The 22,156-nt window shown below is 37.8% G+C and overlaps 2 protein-coding genes across 2 annotated transcripts in view; both read left to right on the top strand.

Annotated features, from left to right (window-relative positions):
* LOC135364483 (ATP-dependent zinc metalloprotease YME1L1-like) overlaps window positions 1-16,405 on the top strand; it is a 50,416-nt gene extending 34,011 nt beyond the window's left edge. The window contains exons 9-19 of the mRNA XM_064591926.1: window positions 2,459-2,549; window positions 6,170-6,322; window positions 6,890-7,022; window positions 8,144-8,206; window positions 9,209-9,321; window positions 10,765-10,920; window positions 11,468-11,619; window positions 12,275-12,401; window positions 12,495-12,568; window positions 13,407-13,493; window positions 15,923-16,405. Of these exons, the coding sequence (XP_064447996.1) occupies window positions 2,459-2,549; window positions 6,170-6,322; window positions 6,890-7,022; window positions 8,144-8,206; window positions 9,209-9,321; window positions 10,765-10,920; window positions 11,468-11,619; window positions 12,275-12,401; window positions 12,495-12,568; window positions 13,407-13,493; window positions 15,923-16,066 (1,293 nt within the window). The 3' untranslated portion in view covers window positions 16,067-16,405. The remainder of the gene's footprint in view (window positions 1-2,458; window positions 2,550-6,169; window positions 6,323-6,889; window positions 7,023-8,143; window positions 8,207-9,208; window positions 9,322-10,764; window positions 10,921-11,467; window positions 11,620-12,274; window positions 12,402-12,494; window positions 12,569-13,406; window positions 13,494-15,922) is intronic.
* Window positions 16,406-17,961: 1,556 nt separating this feature from the next.
* The window catches only part of LOC135364299 (ankyrin repeat domain-containing protein 26-like), a 105,156-nt gene continuing 100,961 nt past the window's right edge, over window positions 17,962-22,156 (top strand). The window contains 2 exon segments of the mRNA XM_064590298.1: window positions 17,962-18,111; window positions 18,155-18,474. Of these exon segments, the coding sequence (XP_064446368.1) occupies window positions 17,962-18,111; window positions 18,155-18,474 (470 nt within the window).

Here is a 22,156-nt window from a genome sequence, read left to right as displayed (position 1 = left end):
ACGAAATGTACCTTGGCCTTCTTTTAGTATATGGGTATCTTTGAATGTTTAAAAAGCTTATTTTAATAGATAAAGAGCCAAATCTCTTTTATATGTATATACATATATATTTTTAAAGATTTTTATTTATTTGAGAGAGAGAGCAAGCACGAGTGGGGGAGGGGCAGAGGGAGAGGGAGAAGCTGAATCCCACTGAGCAGGGAGCCCAATGTGGGGTTCGATCCCAGGAGCCACCCAGGTGCCCCCCAAATCTCTTTATAAACATAAATTTTATTGAAGCTTAGCATTCACACAAAACTGCGCGAATCACAAATCTATACCCTAATAAATTTTCACACAGTGAACTCAGTATATTATTGGCACCCAGCTCAGGAAATAAAATATTACCAGAAACTTCCTAGTGTCCCTTTTTCCCACTGCAAGCATAATCGTTGTTCTGTCTCATAACATACATTAATTTGGCCTGCTTTTGATTTTTACATAGTGTATATGGCTTCTTTCACTCAACATGATGTTTGTGAGATCCATCCATGTTTTTACATAAAGTTGTACTTCATTCATTCCCATTGCATAGTATTCTATGAATATCAGAATATTGTATATTCCACATTAGGTAGAAATTGGGTTGTTCCTAGTTTTGGCGTAAAGAGTGCTATTGTGAATTTTTTTTACGTTTCTTGGTGAACATATGTACGCATTTCTCCTTAGGAGTGGATAGAGCTTTACTTACAACTGTTAACTTTACAAACATTTTATTAAGTTTTAATAATGTAATCAATAACTTTCAAAGACTATTCTAAGCCTAATTTAAAAAACTGTTTACTCTTTAATGATTGTATACTTCCTAGAAATCGTCCTAGAAAATTATCTAGGAATCTAAGAGAGTCATGAGTTTAATTCTAGATTTTAATAATGCCCTTCAGCCCGGAGATGTTTCATGTTTTAGTACACTTCTTGTCAGGTAGTTTCTTTTTAACCCTGACCAATGTACTTGAGTTCTTTTTTTCCCACTGAGAACTATTTAAAGTTGTCTAATGTAGGGTTGCAAATTGGCTACAAATGTATTATTAGGCCAGTGTAATTCAAAATAAATACATGAAAGTACACACATAAATGTGCTTTTAATTTAAATTGATAGCTAACATTTTTAATGTCTGTTTTTTTCTTGAAAAATTGAAGTCTAGAACACTAGGTCTATATTCTGTGGTAGAGCCAAGTCATGGTGGTTTGTCCTCTCTAAGGGTCTTTGCTTTCCAGTTCAGCATACTGCCACCACTGTTATTTTATATCTGTGTCTTCTGCACTCATCTTTGATATCATTCTGGCTCTAGGTACTTGTATTTGTTACTTCTGGTTGTATGCTAACTAATTTCTGATAGGCAATTTTTTTTTTTTTAAGACTTTTATTTATTTGAGAGAGAGACATCATAGAGGGAGAGGGAGAAGCAGATCTGCCACTGAATGGAGGGCCTGATATCCAGGGACCCTGAGATTATGACCTGAGCCGAAAGCAGACGCTTAACCAACTGAGCCGCCCAGGCACCCCTGATAGGCAGCTTTCTTAATCTTATATCAGAGTTTTTAAAGTTGAGCTAATACTCTCCATGCCATCTTTCTTGACCAGATTGGGCTTTATTCTTGCGAGAGACCTTAATTATACATGGTTTTTGTATTTGGGGGATTAAATCTTTTGAACATTTTTTGCCAGAACCATTTACAAAGCAGTATCCGTGCACTTTGGCTTAATTTTAGTCTCCACCCTTTGGCATTTGTAAGGAACTAAGTCATTTATAATCTAGTGGTAATTCCTTATAATGAAAATAATCTAATAATTAATCATAAATTAATGTTAGAACTTAAACACAGACTCCCTTTTCATTGATATGTATTAAGCTCACATAATTTGCCCTTGAAGCTTATAAACCAGGTCAAAAGTTCTGGATTTGAAACTTGGTAGGTGAGTCTTTCTGTTTATACCATATGCTGCTGACACATTCAACTCGAGTTGTGAATATAAGTCCTTGTTAACTGGGGGAAGCACTACTTGAAAATGTAAGAAGTTGGGGTACCTGGGTGGCTCAGTCATTAAGCGTCTGCCTTTGGCTCGGGTCAGGATCCCAGAGTCCTGGGATCGAGCCCCGCATCGGGCTCCCTGCTCTGCGGGAGACCTGCTTCCCCCTCTCCCACTCCCCCTGCTTGTGTTCCCTCTCTCGCTGTGTCTCTTTCTGTCAGATAAATAAATAAAATCTTAAAAAAAAATGTAAGAAGTTAATGTTTTTTGTTGAGATATGTAAGGAGACCTCATAATTGGCAAAAAGAGTTGGGTGAAATCCCTTTTGTGTGTGCATTGATAAGGGAGCCTTCAAGTTAATTTCCAGTTAAATTTACTATTTTCAAAGAGGAGGCCTTGATAATCTAATCATTACTTAAAATTGTTTGATAAATTATATCACTTTAGGTGGAGGAAGCTAAACAAGAATTACAGGAGGTTGTTGAATTCCTGAAAAATCCACAAAAATTTACCGTGCTTGGAGGTAAACTTCCAAAAGGTAAGATATCTTCCCTTTACCATGACTTGACGTCAAAAAAATACTGTAATCCATTACTAATTTAATCTTTACCAATTTAAAAGCTTAAAGTTTAGTTCTTAATTGCTATTTTACAAATAAGTCTTCATTCTGAACGTTGTATAACCTTTTTTGAGGGGAAGGGGATTTTGAGTTTTGTTAACAATTTCAGTTGTGAGAATAGTGCAGAGAACTCTCTGTACTCTTAACAAAACTCAATAGTTTTTTAGCACTTTGTCCCATTTGCTCACTTTCTTTACATAAATGTATTTTTTTTTTAAGATTTTATTTATTTGACAGAGACACAGCGAGAGAGGGAACACAAGCAGGGGAGTGGGAGAGGGAGAAGCAGGCTTCCTACTGAGCAGGGAGCCCGATGTGGGGCTCGATCCTAGGATCCTGGGATCATGACCTGAGCTGAAGGCAGATGCCTAACGACTGAGCCATCCAGGCGCTGCTACATAAATGTATTTTTAAACTGTTTAAGAGTAAATTGTAGATATCATGCTCCTTTAACCCCAAATACCTCATTATGTATTTCCTATAAATAAGAAATTCTATTATGTAACTCCAACATAGTTATTAAAATGAGGACATTTAACATGGTTTCAGAACTATGATGAAATTCAGTTATATTCAAATTTCTGCATTTCTCTTAATAATATCTTTTGTAGTGGGGTCCTCCCATCCCCCACCCCCAACCCCAGGTTTAGACTCAATCCAGGTTTACACATTTAGATTTTTCTTTAATCTTTTTTTTTTAAATCAATTTGTTTTAGAGAAAGAGAGAGAGAGGTAGAGCAGGTGGGGGGAGGAGCAGAGGGAGAGAGAGAATCCTCAAGCAGACTCCCTCCTGAGTGCAGAGCAGCCATGGGGCTCAATCCCAGGAGCCTGAGAGCATGACCTGAGCCAGAATCAAGGGTTGGCTGCCTAACCTACTGAGCCACCCACGCACCCTTAGATTTTTCTTTTAACCTGAAAAAATTCCTCAGCCTGCCTGTCTTTCTGTCTGTCTGTCTAGCTAGCTAGCTATCTGTCTATTTATTTATGTGAGAGAGTGAGCACACATGCAAGCACAGGAGTTGGTCTGGGGGAGGGCAGGAGGAGAGAGAATCTAAAGCAGACACTGAGTGTGGAGCCCCACGTGGGGCTCAATCTTAACGACCTTATCGTGATCTGAGCCGAAGTCAGATGTTTAACTGACTGAGCCACCCAGGCTCACCTCCTCAGCCTTTTCTTATGGGAGTGTGTGTGGATCTTTCATGACCTTAAAAATTGTGCAGAATACATACTAATTTGTGGAATGTTCCTCGGTTTGTCTTTGTCTCATGTTTTCTCACAGTTAATATGATTTTTAATGACTCTTGTGATTTATAATAAGAAATATATATTTAGTGTTAGTCCCGTTCTTGTAGTTTCATGGTGATGACAGCAATAGATTTGTCTTCTGTTGTGTTGATGAGGCGACTTTTAGAACACACCTAAGGTTAGGAGCTGGTTGCCAGGAGAATCAGCCATGTGATTAGAGGGCTGGAACTTTCAGTCTTACCCTCCTGACTAGGAGGGGAGAGTGGCTGGAGGCTGAGTCAGCCATGCCTATGTAATGAGGCCTCCACTAAAACCCAAAAGGATAGGATTCAGAGAGCTTCTAGGTTGGTGAACATGTGGAGATGTGGGAAGAGTGGCATATCCAGAGAGGGCATAGCAGCTCAGCAATCCTTTTCCCTTTCCTTGCCCTATGCATCTCTTCCATCTGACTGACTGTTCCTGAATTGTATCCTTCTCTAATAAACCAGTAATCGAGTAAGTAGAACGTTTCTCTGAGTTCTTTGAGCTATTCTAGCAAATTAATCAAATCCAAGGAAGGGGTCCCTGGAACCTCCTGTCTATGATCTGTCAGTCAGAAGCACAGGTAACAACCTGGTCTTGCAGATGACATGGTGAGGGTTGGGGATAGAGGCCGTCTTTTGGGACCAAGTCCTTAACTTACAGTATTTGATGCTATCTCCAGGTAGGTAGCATCAGAATTGAGTTGAATATTAAGATGCCCATCTGGTGTTGGAGAACTGTTTGTGGGTGTGAGGGAAAACCATATGCTGGAACTGGGTACAAGATTGTAATGACTTTGTGGTGTCCTTGTACCGTAGGATTGTACTATACTTTAACCACTTATATTAAACTTTTATGGTTTCCAATGTTTTGCTCTTAAAATTAGCAATGTGAGGGCTGGGCAAAATGGGTGAAGGGGAAAGGGAGAAACGTGCTTCCAGTTGTCGAATGGGTAAGTCAGAGGAATAAAAGGCATAGGAAATATAGTCAGTGATACTGTAATAGTATTGTATGGTGACAGATGGTAGCTAAACACTTGTGGTGAGCACAGCATAATGTATAAACTTGTCAAATCACTATGTTGTACATCTGAAATTAATGTAACTGTGTATCAACTAAAACAGTTTTTAATTAAAATAATAAAATCAGCACTGTGATAATCATCTTAATATCTCAAGGCTTTGCCCACATGCTTAATTATCTCCTTAGAATAAATTCTATATTTACTCATTTATTTATTATTATTCTAGATTCCAATTCTAGAAATGGAATTGGTGAGTTAAAGGGGGGATTCATATTTAAGGTTTGTTTTTATGCTGCCCACTATCTCTACTGACAGTGTTCAGCAGTATATAAAAATGTTTGCATGAATCTCTGCTAATTTGGGATTCATTTATTAAAGTCAATACTATAACATCATAAAGAACACGTTTAAAGTCATAAAGTAGTTACACTTTTTCTAATCACAAGGGATATTTTATAAAATTGTGGGAAAATTCTCAGGAGCAAAATAGATCCTACAGAAATTGATATGATGATTTAAACCAGCTAAGAGTAACAATAACATGGCAATACAAGAGGATAGTCTTAAGGGTATTTTTCAGCAACTTTCCTTTAAAAAGAGTTTTATGTTAAAATATAGCATTAATACAGTTTTTTTTTTTACATGAAAAATGAAAAGTTGTGGAAACCAGAGAATTCTGTTATTCCCACTTATGAAAAACATACTGCTGTTAGGAAGATTTTCAAACATATGGAATAGTTACAAAGCTGTAGACATTAATTACTTTATACATCTAAATACTTTGCTGTGTATCACCTAAGACTAAGGACATTATCCTAAAGAGAATAATTTATCCTACCAAATAAAACTAAATACTATTTCCTTAATATCTTGTACTCCAGTATTTTTTCAAATTTGCATCAGATGTCCCTAGAATTTCTTAAATGTTTTTTATGGAAGAGCATCAAGTCAAGGGTTCATGTGTCACATTTGGTTGTTTAATCTCTTAATCTGTGTTTATGTGAGTTTTATCTTGTTTAGTGATAAATAAGTTTATTATATTCCATTCTCTCAAGATAGAAATGGTAGAGAAAAATTAGTTTTGAAGATCCTGAAGTGAATCATTACTAGAGACGTATGTTTTGTTTCAAAATATTGGTCATGTGCCTTCAACCTCAAAACTATATATACATTAATAACTTTTATAGGTTCACATCAGGGTTTATTTTTATTTTTTAATTTGACCCATTCTATTTATTTTTTCTTTTAGGAATACTTTTAGTTGGACCACCAGGGACAGGGAAGACACTTCTTGCTCGAGCTGTGGCTGGAGAAGCTGATGTTCCTTTTTATTATGCTTCTGGATCAGAATTTGATGAAATGTTTGTGGGTGTGGGAGCCAGCCGTATCAGAAATCTATTTAGTATGTTTTAATGTATCTTTCATATAATATGAAATTTTGTTAATTTAAGGGAAAGAGGGCTTCTTACCTTTTATTTGCTACTTGATTATGATTGATAGCTGACCTAGCCATTGTGGGGTTTTGGTTGTAGGTAATTTAATGTGTGAGCTAAAACAGAACCGTGCTTTTTCCCCAAATAGAAGAGCTAGAAGTGTTAGATGAGGTTGGGGCCTGTTGAAAAGCTGGGTTTTTTTTTGTTGTTGTTATCCTTTTTATCTTATTCATCAATTCAATAGCATGTAATTAAAGAATAATTAGCCTCCAGTCTGATTGTATATGGTTTGTACAGTGGAAGAATGAATACTCAGTTTTTATTATATATCATTTTCTATGGTACAGTTTTTTTTCCCGAGGCTACTGTTCTTATATCAGTTTTAAAAGAAAGAAAGATCTCCTTTTGTGTATTTTCTCCTTAATGAATGTCTTCTGTTGGCTTTTGACAGGCTTACAGGTTTTTAATACTTACATGATTTTGTTCAAAAAGTATTGATTTCATTAAACTTACTTGAATCTTTTCTCTTTTCCTAGGGGAAGCAAAAGCAAATGCTCCCTGTGTTATATTTATTGATGAATTAGATTCTGTTGGTGGGAAGCGAATTGAGTCTCCAATGCACCCATATTCAAGGCAGACTATAAATCAACTTCTTGCTGAAATGGATGGGTAATTGAATCGTCCTCTGTCTTTGGTATATGGTGATATATTTGGTAACATTCGAGAAATAGCGGGGTGTCTGGCTGGCTCAGTCAGTGGAGCATGCAGCTCTTGATCTCGTAGTTGTGTGTTTGAGCCCCACATGGGGTATAGAGATTTCTTAAAAATAAAATCTTAAAGAGAAAGAAATAAAAAAAATGTAGGCAACAGAGTAGTCCCTGTGCAAGAAGTCAAGACAAGCTGCATTCTCTGTATTGTGTTCTTTGCATTACTAATGGAGTGATTGACATATCAACTCTTCTTAATTGGTGATCTCTATACCTTTTTTCATTAATTGTATGATGACAGGAAAGTGATGATTCCAGTTGAGAATACTAGTCTATTTGGAGATGTAAAGAGTGTATGCTGGTTCCTACACAATTTGTGACTAGGTATTAGTGTTGTGGTAGATTAAAAGTTTGTATCAGTTTTTATAATATAAAGAGCAAGATGTGGGATTGCTTTGAAAGAAGGAAAAACTTCTTAAAACCATATAAGACATTTTGGAACCAAACAGGAAGTCTAGGAGGAAATAATTTGAATTTGTAAACTTGAGAATAATTTTTCACAAATGAGGTACCCAAGCCTTTTCTTTTTTTTTTTTTTTTAAGATTTTATTTATTTATTTGACAGAGAGAGACACAGCCAGAGAAGGAACACAAGCAGGGGAAGTGGGAGAGGGAGAAGCAGGCTCCCCGCCGAGCAGGAAGCCCGATGCGGGGCTCGATCCCAGGACCCTGAGATCATGACCTGAGCCGAAGGCAGATGCTTAACGACTGAGCCACCCAGGCACCCCTACCCAAGCCTTTCCTGTCAGGTCATGTCTTCCTAAGTAGAACAAATACCGTGAAGGCATGTAATCATAGATGACTTTGTGACTTATTATTAGCATTTTTATTGAAGTGTACTGGCCTAATAACATTTGTTCCTTTTAAAAAATAATAGAGATGTCTTATCACTTTGGGTATAAAAAAGATCAGTCCCTCTTCTTTGCTGTTACTACGTTTAATGATAAACAGTTTTGTGTAGAGCATTTCTATATGTGTACTCTTAATATTCAGTGAAACGTTACTTTTTTTCTTTTTTAATAGTTTTAAACCCAATGAAGGAGTTATCATAATAGGAGCCACAAACTTCCCAGAGGCATTAGATAAGTACGTATTAAAAGACTTTTTTGACAAGTACTGATGCATACTGAACCATGGATGAACTTTAAAAGAGAAAGAAGCTCATCACAAAACATCACATATGATTCTTTTTATATGAAATGTCCAGAATAAGCAAATCGGTGGCAACAGAAAGTAGATTAGTGGTTGCCAGAGGGTAGGAAGAATGGAGAGTAGTGACTGTTGGTGGCTGTGGGGTTTCTTTTGGGGTGGGGGAATAAAAATATTCTTGAGTTAGATTGTTGATAATTGCACAACTTTGAATATATTAAAAACCACTGGATTATCTACTTGAGATTCTGTGATAACGTGATTTAAATTTCAGTAAAGTCATTAATCTTCTGACAACTTTATATCACAGAATTTGGGGGTGGTGGAGAGCATTTTTAAAATAAAATTTATTAGAGTTTAAAATTTTTGATTTTATCGTAGAAGTTACTCATATTTTAATTTGATCTAATAGTTTTATCTTTGCCTGAGTCTGTAGTTTAACATTCTGTACTTACAGCAGTTGTTATAGGAAGGTATCACAGTGTAGCTCTCATAATAGACTGCTCTAGAATTATTTTTCCTTGAGTGACTGGCTTGCGTGTTTTTGTTTTTGAGGGTTGTGTATTACCTCTCTCTGTCAACCTTTGTTCTGCCTTCTAGTTATTGAAACTGTTACTTGAGTCATGTTTTACAAGGAGTTATCTGAATATTTATGTTCAAAACTCCAATCTAGGGTGAAATAGGTGATGGGGATTAGGGAGTGCACCTGTTGTGATGAGCACTGGGTGATGTGTGGAACTGTTGAATCACTATATTGTATACCTGAAACTAATACAGCACTGTATATTAACTGTCCTGGAATTAAAATAAAAACCAAAACTCCAGTCTCACCTCTGGTTGCCATTATCCTTCCATCTTGACTTTAGAGTGTCAGTCCTATTTAATTTGACCTTCAGTGTACTCAGATTATTAATTTATATTTTCTTCTTCTCCCTTTAGTGCCTTAATACGTCCTGGTCGTTTTGACATGCAGGTTACAGTTCCAAGACCAGATGTAAAAGGTCGAACAGAAATTTTGAAATGGTATCTCAATAAAATAAAGTTTGATCAGTGTAAGTCTGATTCTAGTAATAAACTTTATTATTATCTCTATAAAATGGTAATATTTCATTCTGCCCTGTTTGTGGTTACTTGACAAATGTCTCAAAAGACCAGTTTTTTATATGTCCTTTTTTTCTCTCCATTTATATGTCCTTTTTTTAAAGATTTTATTTATTTATTTGACAGAGAGAGACACAGCGAGAGAGGGAACACAAGCAGGGGGAGTGGGAGAAGGAGAAGCAGGCTTCCCACAGAGCAGGGAGCCCGATGCGGGGCTCGATCCCAGGACCTTGGGATCATGACCTGAGCCAAAGGCAGACGCTTAACAACTGAGCCACCCAGGCTCCCCTTATATGTCCTTTTTAAAAAGTTTATTTCTTGGGGCACTTGGGTGGCTCAGTCTGTTAAGCAGCTGCCTTTGGCTCAGGTCGTAATCCCAGGGTCCTGGGATTGAGCCCTGAATAGGATTTTCTGCTCAGCAGGGGAGTCTGATTCTCCATTTCCCGCTGCCCCTGTTCATGTTCTCTTTCTCACTCACTCTCTCAAAGAAATAAATAAAATCTTAAAAAAAAAAAAAAAGACTGTTTTCTTTAGATTATTTAGATAAATAATACTTGAAGATAAATATATATATAACTGTTTTTAAGATGAATGTAATAGTAGAAAAAACACATATAATCACTTTGGGCCCAAAAGAAGCAAACTGTAAAACAAAACACATGAAAATATTATGGACCCACTTAAGTAATAAATGCAGCTATTAAGCTGCAGTATTTTCAAAGATAGGTGAATCAATTTGTAAAACCAGATATGTTTCTTATAATGGGAGCTTTTATAAATGTACATAAAATACTGAGTACTTACGTATAAAGTATTTCAAGATGAAATTCAGAAAACAAAATGTCTTTTTTTTTTTTTTAAAGATTTTATTTATTTATTTGACAGAGAGAGACAGCAAGAGCAGGAACACAAGCAGGGGGAGTGGGAGAGGGAGAAGCAGGCCTCCCGCTGAGCAGGGAGTCCGATGTAGGGCTCGATCCCAGGACCCTGGGATCATGACCTGAGCCAAAGGCAGACGCTTAACGACTGAGCCACCCAGGTGCCCCAATAAACTGTTGTCTGAGTATAAATTTTCAGTTTGTGCTTAGGCTAGTAACAATTTAGGTTATAATTTGAAGGTTTATAAATCAAGTCTGGCAACTCTGAATTTCTTTGGTTTTTTTTTTCCACAAAGTTCTTTAAGAACTTCTGTGATTTGTCCCTCTGGTAGTTTTAATGATACATTTAATGGCAATTTTGTCTTTTTCCTTTAGAAAAATAAGTTTATTTTATAGTTATAGTGAAATAAATATTTTAAGTTCTAGTTCAGGATAGCTGTTTTCTTTTTTCTTTTGGAATGCGAGTTGTTTCTGAAGAGTTGTTCTGGAATTTTAATATTGTGTTTGTCTGTGTAGCTGTTGATCCAGAAATTATAGCTCGAGGTACTGTTGGCTTTTCTGGAGCAGAGTTGGAGAATCTTGTGAACCAGGCTGCATTAAAGGCAGCTGTTGATGGAAAAGAAATGGTTACCATGAAGGAACTAGAGTTTTCCAAAGATAAAATTCTAATGGGTAGGTTTTCTCTCCCCTTTTTTCTTTTTCCCTGTCTTAACACTGTTCATTATGTTAAAGAATAAATTCTTTTTGAGAAAAAGGTTATAAAAAAGAAAGGTACAGGAGTAAGAAAACACATACTCAAAAATAGCCACACAGTTGGGCCTCTTACAGAACAAATATAGTTTGTATGATTATACTCTTTGGGGGCAGGGGTGCCCATGTGTTTCCTCTTGTCTGATATTGCTGATAAAAGAATAATTTTACTAATTTTCAGTATTTGATTTAAATCTTGAATTGGCTTCAGAACAGGTTAGTTATGACATTTCTTCTTTAAATTTATTTTCTGGAAATAGAATTAAACTTTTTCCTTGTTGATAGTAAGGAGTAAGATGACAGCTCTTACAATTTTGGTTGTCATTTGTCAAGTTATTGTGGTTTAAAATATTTGTTAATGATATTAAGTCATGTCACCCTAAGAATTACTTAAAGGCAAGTGGGTTTCATTCATCTAAATATACTTTCCTAACAGAATAATTTTATTCAGTTAAATTTTTATCCTTAGGGCCTGAACGTAGAAGTGTGGAAATTGATAACAAAAACAAAACCATCACAGCATATCATGAATCTGGTCATGCTATTATTGCATATTATACTAAAGATGCAATGCCTATCAACAAAGCTACAATCATGCCACGAGGGCCAACACTTGGACATGTAAGTATCTTGTAGTTTTTTTTTCTTTTCTTTCAAGTAACACTCTCCAAAAACTTATGTAGGAAATTATTGATGAAAATAATTAAAAAGAAAATTCAACTAATTCCTAAGTTTGCTGAGAACTTTCTTCTTTAACATTCTGAACCATTGTGAAATCAGAGATACTGGTGAAACATCTGCTAATAAAGAATACTAATATTTCAAATATTATATATTTACGTTATGAAATTTAAATCTGGAATGACAACAAAGTATCATTCTTAAATAGGTAATTGCTCTTTTCCCTCCACAAAGAAACTATGTCAGTGGTTCCGTAGTTTTTCTAAGATTTTTCTTATCGAGTACAAGTTTCATTTTCATACCTTTCTAATGATAGACATTTTAAGCATTTTTGTGCACCTGGGTATAAGTCCATCCTCTTGCAGCATCATATACGTATTACATATAAAATGAACTTTTGCCTTATAAAGAATTTTTCTTATTTTGTATATTTCCAGTTTTGTCATTAGTCGCCTGAGACCATCTCTACTAAATTTTTTTGAGCTGTCAGCATCATGATATTAAGTACTATAGCAGGAGCCAAATGATAATTCTGGTTATTAATATAGGTATTTCAAACTGTGTCTGAAGTTTTTCTTTGTTTTCAATTGTCTAGGTGTCCCTTTTGCCTGAGAATGACAGATGGAATGAAACTAGAGCTCAGTTGCTTGCACAGATGGACGTTAGTATGGGAGGAAGAGTAGCTGAGGAGCTTATATTTGGAACTGACCATATCACAACAGGTTGGCTGTAAAGAATGGCTTTAGTTCAAATTGTGCTTGCTGATTTAAAAATACTTTAAAAAATTGAGTTCTATGTATATTTTAAAATTTTAGGTGCTTCCAGTGATTTTGATAATGCAACTAAAATAGCAAAGCGGATGGTTACCAAATTTGGAATGAGTGAAAAGGTAATAGCTAATTTTAACCCTTCCTCATGTATCAAATGATGATTTGCCAAGTGTCTGTTTATGAGAGGGTTTTTTTTTTTTTTTTTTTAAGATTTTATTTGAGAGAGAGCGAGCGAGAGAGAGAGAAAGCACGAGACGGGGGAGGGTCAGAGGGAGCAGGGAACCCGATGCAGGACTTCAGTCCCGGGACTCTGGGACCATGACCTGAGCCGAAGGCAGTCGCTTAAATAACTGAGCTACCCAGGCACCCTATGAGAGAGGGTTCTCATTATAGATTGGTAACATTTACTTCCCGCTCGCCCGTCTCATTTCAAGTAGATTTGTCACAGCTTATTCTAAACTAAACTGTTTTTGTTTTTTGAGTAATAACATATAGTATTCACTTTCCATTCTGGCTGCTTGGATAATAACAGTATCTCATGAGTTAAGCAAATGATAAGATACTCTATTTTCTGTTCTTATGACATAAAACACCTATTTGCTGAGCTTGCTTACTTTACCCTTTCCACATATTTCACTCTCCTACATTATCACTGTGGCTTCATGAATCATTTCTAATACATTACATTGTGGATTTCTGGATTTGGAATAGCTGCAAAGGTTTTCGAAGAAGGTACTCAGAGCCATACTTATTATTTTAAATTTTTTCTCTTATATTTTTAATTTTAGTCTTATACTTTCAGAAGAATGATGAAATTTCTTTGCCCTCAAGGGTGTTTTTATATTCAATTTCTTCCTTGTCCCCATGATGTTTCCTTAAGTATAGGATAGTACTTTCTCTGTTACATTTATTAGTGGTTTAGGGTTTTTCTGTTCAATTTCTTTTCGTTTGTTTTAGCTTGGAGTTATGACCTACAGTGATACTGGGAAACTGAGTCCAGAAACTCAATCTGCTATTGAACAAGAAATTAGAATCCTTCTAAGGGTAATGATCATATTTTTATATGCTTATTTATTTGTCTGGTCATAATGTGCCTCAATAGTTAGGTACTACCAGAAGATAATGGTTATCCCCTGTTTAGAAATGTCACTATGTATAATAAAGAGAGTAAGTGCACCGTTGAAACCATGATTTCAATATGTTGTTTGGGAGCCTCTGGTCATAGACTGAATATTTTATTCTGGCTATAGGCTAGGAACAGTTAATATCAGTAATTATAAGTATTCTACTTAAGCTGTAAAACCATAGAGTTGTTAGAATAGGGGATATTGATTATTTGAGTCTTTATTGGTTTTTCACTCTGACATATATTTTATTCAACAAATATTATTTGCTTTGTGCCTAGCTGCATGCATGTGCTGAGAATGAAGCACAAAGTTCTTTGAAAACAAAAGTCTTTTTGATTGCAGTGTGCAGTACAGAATATGTGAGCATAGACTCAGTGAGATCAGTTGGTAGTTACTGTGGAGTCTCCTCATGGTACAGCAGATGCTTGGATTAGGGCAGTGAGTGTAGAAATTGAGAAAATGCGTTCAAGAGATACTGATCTAGTGGAATCAAAATGCCTTTTTGATGTTTGGGTGAGAGAGCAGCTAAATTAAATACAAAGCTGTTTCTGCCTCATGCAGCTGTATAGTTGTGTGTGCCATTTACTGAGAAAACACTGATGATGGCCTAAGGTGGGGAAGTATGTAGATTATGAGCTGAATTTTATACATATTGAATTTGAGGTGTCTTTTTTTAAAAATTTTATTTGTTAATTTGAGAGAGAGAACGAGAGAGTGAGCGTGAGTGGGGCGGGTGAGGGGCAGAGGGAGAAGCAGACTGCCTGCTGAGCAGGGATTCTGACGTGGGGTTTGATCTCTGGACTCTGGGATCATGACCTGAGCTGAAGGCAGACGCTTAACCAACTGAGCCACCCAGGTGCTCCTGAATTTGAGGTGTCTTAGTGAAGATTTCAAGTTGAGGGAGCTACGTGGACCTGGTGCTTAGTGCAGAGGTTCGATATGTGCATTCCATTTAGATGTGCATGAAGGCAGGTCTTGGAATGGAAAAGACAGAGCTAAATTCCAGAAAGTCTAGTGAATGAGAACTGTAATTAGGGTAGTAGATTGCAAAATCAAGGATGTTGAATAGGGCTAGTCAGATGGTGTAAACTTCAAAGGAATCGTGCTTTATGGAAGCATAGTAATGGTCTGTCAGCGGTGAGGGGAACAAAGAGTTCACCTCTTTACCCTGAAATATCTGGGATAAGAATCAATAGCTGCCACTTGAGGGCTCAGGAGTCTCCCCCAGGAGGGCGAGGTTTTGATTAACTTAAGGAGGTAGAAAATGGTTTAAAGTCATTAAGTATATGAAAAGTTTATATAATGGAAAGGTTTAGAAGGTGTTTCAGAAGAGGAATTCTCTCTGCCTTCCTTCCCTGAATCTTCATTCTCTTTCCTTTACTATTTATGTTGAGTAAATCTATACTCTAGTATTCTTAGGGCATTGGAAATACTCTTTCTTTGCTCTAGTATTTTTCTGAAATGTTAAGCTTGGGAAGGCTGTAGGTACTCTTTCCACTAGATGGCATGCTTACATTGTTATTAAGGGAAATGATGACTAGCCTAGTATACATTTTAGGTTCAAATGTTTATGAAACTTAAAAATATGAAAACCTTATCGTAGTCTTTCATGTTACAATGTAAGGATTTCATTCCAATGAAGTTTTTAAAGTTAATACTAATTCATCCTTGGATATTAGTTTCAATATTCCATGACATATTTATAATACTTTATATGTTTTCTTTAATTTGATGATTTCACTTGACCGTAACGGTTTTGTTCAGAATGTCTAATGATGTTTATTTTTAATAATTGTGTTATGTTTATATGACTTATGCTTCTTGATGTTGGTAAACTCATTTTACAGTGGTATAGTTGTCACAGGCTGACAGAGTTGTTATCAAGTAACACAATAGAAAAGTAGATCTTTTCTGCTGAAATCTCAAGGCAAAAGGAGCAAACCTCCCTTTCCTTTTTAACATGTATATTGAATAGAGAAATAGATTTCTTTGTTCACAGACCTTATTTAAAATGCAGATAAGTATAATACATACTTTTATATCTTTAAGTAGCTCCCTAAGTAATCCTCATTTATCAATGTGATAGATTTTGAGGTTAAAAATAGAACATTTGCAAATACGAAACTTCTCTTTGAGAACCAAGCTTGCCCTATCTCTATCTATCTATCTATCTATCATCTATCAAGTAGGCTCCATGCCCAGCATGGAGCCCAGTGCTTTTATCTTTTGTAAGTAGAAATGAATATATTTCATATTTTTTAAGGCATGTACATTTTTTTTTCTTATTTATGGTTTTTGCTTCTCCTAAGTTTTCTGCCTCTTAGATACCTGCTTTTTTCATTTCAGGACTCATACGAACGAGCGAAACATATCTTGAAGACTCATGCAAAAGAGCATAAGAATCTAGCAGAAGCTTTACTAACCTATGAGACTTTGGATGCCAAAGAGATTCAAATTGTTCTTGAGGGAAAGAAATTGGAAGTGAGATGATAACTCTTAAAATGGATGCATTGCTGGTTTTACTGCAAGAATATATAAGTAGCATTTCAGTAGTCTTTTGCAATGCTTTTCTCCCATTCTTGCCTTGGTGTCACTCAAGGGTGTGAAACACTTTGTCTCTCTTTTGTCATGTTTAATCTAATTTTGGTTATTCTCATAATGACACCTATTGCAAATTATCAACCCATAATAAATATGTTAAAGAAAATAAAGAACTATTAGGATTGGAAACAGCTTGTTTGAGAAATGTCAATAAGTTATTCATTTGAAAATAAGTAGTGATTTTATGGTTGGTTCCTCTACTAGACGTGAATAAAAATTGTGCCTTTAGCTCTTTGGAAGTATTTTTACTTGGCAAAGTAAAATTGTTGAAGGATTGTCTTTGTTTTTAGATAGTACCTTTTATCTTTGTTAAAGATATGCTGCCGTTTGGCTATCGGTGAACCATATTTCTATATAGGTCAGTGGAAACTTCATTAAGATGCACTTAATTATGCTCCAGAGTGTCCATATATAAAATAGTTCTTTTTGTTTTTGCCTAAGAGTAGAGAATTGTAAATGTACAGATATAATCAGAATTTAAATGATTATAACCTTTTGGAAATGCAGCTTGCATTTTCATGGTCTTTTTTCTTTTAAACATCATTATCATTCTTACTAATGAAATTTATTTCAGAGCTACAAGTGTTTTGTTAAATAAAAAGTGAGTCACTTCAAAATCTAAATAACTATAATTATGCTTGGTATTAAAAGAAAAATTAACCCAAAATCTCAGTCCCTTCAAAGTGAACTTTGAATTACCCTATGTTAGAAATGGAAAGTTGTGTTTGCTTTTCATTTGGATTTTGTGAATATGAACATGTTGTTACAGGATTTACAGATGACTTTATTTAACTCAATAGAAAAATTATTTTAGAGCTCATTGTATTGGTTTTACAACCAAATTATATTCTTGAAGTGATTTTATTAAAATTACCTACAGTTTTCTAATAACTTTTAAGCTGTATATGGTCTTCATTGAAGAAGTTAATAGAGGGAGTTTGCTATACAATATCCTCGCCTCTTTTTTTTTTATAATTTTAAATTTTGATCTAATTTCAGACTTACAGAAATGTTACTGGAATAATACAAGGAACTCCCATATACCCTTGGTCCACATTCATCATCCCATTTTTTAATTGCCCACCTCCCTTTCCCTTTTCTCTTCTCCTTCCCTCTCCCTCTCTCCTTCCTTACTTCTCCCTGGATGTATACATGTCTTTGTGCAGATGCATGTTTTTATTTTTCTTGGATAGACTTCTATGATTGAAATTGCTGGGTCATGTAGTAATTTTCTGTTTACCTGTTAAAGAACCTGATGAACTGCATCATTCTCTACATCTTCTATAGTATATTCTCTTTTTTACGATTTTAATTATTAGAGAGAGAGAACAAGCAAGGAGGAGCATCAGGCAGAGGCAGAGGGAGAAGCAGGCTTCCTGCTGAGCCGGGAGCCCAACCTGGGGCTCGATTCCAGGACCCCGGGATCATCCCCTGGGGAAGGCAGAAGCCCAACCACCTGAGCCACCCCGGAGCCCCTGAAAACGACTTTCTATTGCTGCATCTGCTCAATTGCATGGAGACCGTCTGGGGCCCAGAGGGATATGGAAGAGGAATAAACTGAGGGAGAGCTTTTTTTAGGCAAGTTTTCTGGGGGATGAGGCATTCAGCATCCTGAAGTTTCATGCTCTCTAGCCCCAGTAGTATAGGAAGAGTGCCTTTCCCCACCGGCGAGTCTAACTTCTGCAAAGGTTCAGAAACGCTCAGCCAACTCTCGCCAATGTTTGAAGGGGAACCCAGCCGGCTCACAAACGATCGCTGAGATTTGAGAGACTTGGACCTCGCACATGCGCTTTGGGCACCCTTGGCCGCCCGCCCTCTGCGCGCAGGCCCAGCGACGCCGGTTTGTGAGGCGCGCAAGCGCATCTGTGTTTGGCATCGTTGCTTGGTTACATTATGCTGCGCTCAAAGATTCCAGACCTCGGAATTTCGCTACTGTGATGTAGTGGCGAGGCGGGTTTGGCTTATCTCTAGCGCTAGTGTTGGGCTCTAGAGGCGGTGAAAAGCCGAGGGGAAGGGGAAGTGTTTGTGAAGCCTCCAGGCTTTGCGGTGAAGAAGTTTTTTAGCTTCGGGAGTAAGAAGGGCGGGTCGTCCTTTCGCGTTACCAGCTCGCTGAGGGACGGCCCGGGCATCCTGCGTGAGAGGAGAATTGGAACCAGCAGCTTCGGGTGGGGGTACAACATCCGAGACAAAGATCTCAGAAAGATCCACAAAGTTGCCAGCATGGGCAACGTAAGGAAACTGCAGGAGATTCTACTTTCCGGGAAACACGGCGTGGACGAAAGAGACCAGATGAACAGGTAATAGGGACTTGGAGGCCGGCTGCCGGAGACGGCGGGGAGGAGGTGGGGCGGACCGGGAGAAGCGCGCACCTTCCCGGGCTCCGCCTGTGGAGCGGAGCCCCCCTGTCACCGAGGGCGCTTTGCGGTCTTCCCTCCTGAGGCCCCCAGCAGGGGTGTAGCGCCCAGGCCGGCTGTCGGAGCACGAAAACGAAAGCTTCAGCTGCCTTTGGACCCACTCATAATTCCCCGGGTAGACCACTTTACAGACAGGTTTTTGTTTTTGTTTTTTTTAAGATTTTATTTATTTATTTATTTGACAGAGAGAGAGAGAGAGACAGCGAGAGAGGGAACACAAGCAGGGGGAGTGGGAGAGGGAGAAGCAGGCTCCCTGCTGGGCAGGGAGCCCGATGCAGGGCTCGATCTCAGGACCCTGGGAACATGACCTGAGATGAAGGCAAGCACTTAACTGACTGAGCCACCCAGGTGCCCCTCTTACTTTCTATTTAAAAAAAATTGGGGACTGCGGGTGGGGATTGGTATCTTCTGACAACGTTTAACCTCTTCAGAAGTAAAGGGAATGTTTTTACCTGTACTTGTCGATTTTATTCATACATTAAATATATACATTTTTTTGTTGTGTGTAGCTTTATTACATATAGGTGATTATAGATTAATCATTTTATTTTAGTTACATCCTTATGAAAATAAATAATATAAATGATACTATAAAAGTATGTAAAATTTTAGTTGTGTCCTTATGAAAAAAATCAAAAATAGGAAATATAAATGATTGTTGCAATTTCAGATGTATTGCTTTACTTTATAAAAGTTTTCTTTAAAAATACTGAACTCTGGGGTGCCTGGGTGGCATAATCGGTTGAGCATCAGAGTGTTGAATTCGGCGTGGGTCGTGATCTCGGGGTTGGGGGGTGGAGCCCCATGTCGGGCTCCATGCTTGGTGGGGAGACTGCTTGAGATTCTCTCCCTCTCCTTCTGCCCTTCCCCCCGCTTGTGCATACTCGCTCTTTTTCTCTAAAAGAAATAAATCTTTAAAAAATATTGAACTCTCCAACTGTATTTATCTACTCTTTCAATCCATTTATTTATCAAATAGAATCTGAACACATGTAATGTAGGAGACATACTCTATCCAGAATCTTTTCATTCTTAAAGACTTCATGTTGCCCAGTATTAGTAAGATGAGAAATTCTATCTATCTATCTATCTATCTATCTATCTATCTATCTATCTATCTATCTATCTATCTATCTATCTATCTATCTATCTATCTATCTATGAGATGGTGTAGGCTTGTAAGCCCCTTGCAGGCCCAGATCATTTGAGGACTGCAGTGAGGTTAAGGTGGGCCAGGCAGGCCTAGGCCAGGAGGAGAAAATGTTCTCTTCCCCTTACCTCATGTTGCAAGGCCTAAATGCCTGGATCAGCAGGAAGTGGCTCTTGCCTCGCTTAAAGTGTGTCTTTCTAATCAGAAGTGTTCTTTCTAAAGACAAAGAACATGTTGTCTCCAAAGGAAGGATGGCTAAGAGAATTCTTTATTCTGCAAGCATAAACAGGATGTATTTTGTTCTTATTGCATTTCGTGTATATTTCACTTCAGGGATGTTGGCTTGATACTTTAAGTATACATTGTTATGTTTATCTGATCACTGCGAGTATATAGCTATGTGAGTAATAAACGGCAGTATGCAGTTGCAAGTGCTGCCTTTGCTCTGCATCCCCTGTGTCCTGGTGATTTCGTAGACCCTTACCCAGGGACCCCAACGCACTAGATGTTGACAATTGGCGCCCGAACAGGGACCCTGAAGGACGTACAGGAAGGGTGAGTAACTTAATTAAGTACAGGGTGATGGGACAAGAAACTTCTACTCCTTATGTTTGAATGCTGAAGCATTCTCTTGCTGTCTATGGTATCACTGTCGCTTCTAATGATATTGAGCTGTGCTTAAAGGTGGTTCGAGAATGGAACCCTTGGTTTCCAGAGGAGGGAACTTTAGATTTGGATAATTGGCGGCGAGTTCGACATAATGTCGAGAAGGCAATGAGACAGGGAGAAAAAATTCCCGTGCGGTTTTGGTCTATTTGGTCGATTATTTTTACAGTGCTTAAAGCAATGGAGGACGACCGCTCGGTCGAAGACTTCCATAAGGAGATGGCTCCTTCTATACAAGACCTCCCTTTAGATACGGATGAGAAAAGGGCAGTAGAGAAAGATACCTTTAAGCTTACACCATCCCGTGAGCCTAGCGAGTGTGGTAATGAAGAACCAAAACCGAAAGTAAAGTCGGATCCCGAGGTGGAGCGTGTGTGGAAGGTTTTTCAGCAGGTTATGGCTATGACGGAGGAGTCTAAGAAACCCTCTAGGAAGCCCTCTGCTCCGCCTTTGCCGTCTGTACCAGTTCTTTCTTCTAAATATCCTTTCCTTTCTGCTGCTTTAGCTGAGCTTGATGCGCTAGAGGATAGCGATGATGAGGCTGGCGCAGGTAATTCTGTCTTTGCTTTTCCTGTTCTCAGGCCTCCCCCAATCCAGGGGGTGGCACAAGCAGCATATTATGAAGGAATAGGTATAGAAGATATTGGTCGCTTGAAAAAGGCAGTGTCTTTATATGGACCTCAATCACATTATGTTAAGGAGCTAGTTAATAGTCTAGCTCGACATTATAATAATTTTTCTCCTGAGGACTGGAGGGTCCTCTGTCGGGCTCTTCTAAAGGAGCCTGAGTATCTGCAATGGCAGATGTGGTTTTCTGAACTTTGTATGTATGTACATGTGGTAATAGATACATATTCTCAATTTATATGGGCCACAGCACAAAGTGGTGAAACCATACAGCATGTCATCTCCCATCTTCTAGAAACTTTTGCTGTGATGGGTTTACCATCTATTATTAAAACAGATAATGGACCTGCATATAGCAGTAAAAAATTTTAAACTTTCTGTGAACAATACGGTATCATGCACAAAACAGGCATTGAGTATAATCCTCAAGGGCAAGCTATTGTAGAACGTGCACATAATACCTTAAAGTTACAAATTAAAAAATTAAAAAGGAGGAAAAAGGATCATATCTTAGCATTCACTCAGTCATGTTCTATTTTGCAACAAGCTCTGTTCGCATTAAATTTCTTGAATCTTCCGCAGGGAGATATCCTCTCCCGTGCAGAGAAACAGTTTATAGAAGGAGAGGTCGCTCCCCCTCCATTAAAGGAACATATATGGTTTAAACCAACCGCAGATGCAGAATGGCGACCGGGGCTATTGCTTTATAGAGGGAAGGGTTATGCTTATGTTTCCACAGAGGATGGACGGACCTGTTCCTGGCTCCCCGCGCGATGGATCCGGTCGAGGGCCAATTCGAACAGCACCGTATCCCACCAGACGACGCATGGGGAATCCAGACCAAGATGAACTTCCATTACAGGCCATGGCACATCTGAATTTGGGAGGACGACGTTGCTGTCGGCAGATATTTGCTACTGCTTTGCCAACTTGGGGGCAAATTAAAAAGCTTAGTGGGGAAGGGCAAAAAATCCTGCAGCGAACAGGGAAGGCTTGTACGCCTGAAAATTTATTTTTTGGCTATGTGTGCCTTGCTTACTGTATCAGATGCCGCTACGTTGGCCAATTTGCTTCTTAAGCAACTTGAGGGACTAGATCCAAAAGGTATTATTCAAAGTTTGG

Source organism: Mirounga angustirostris, unplaced genomic scaffold (assembly GCF_029215605.1).
Source record: "Mirounga angustirostris isolate CCGP_5_RB_7025 unplaced genomic scaffold, mMirAng1.0.hap1 SCAF_5, whole genome shotgun sequence".
NCBI lineage: Eukaryota > Metazoa > Chordata > Mammalia > Carnivora > Phocidae > Mirounga > Mirounga angustirostris.
The sequence above is the reverse complement of the archived record's forward strand: the minus strand, read 5'-3'. Positions and strand labels throughout refer to the sequence as shown.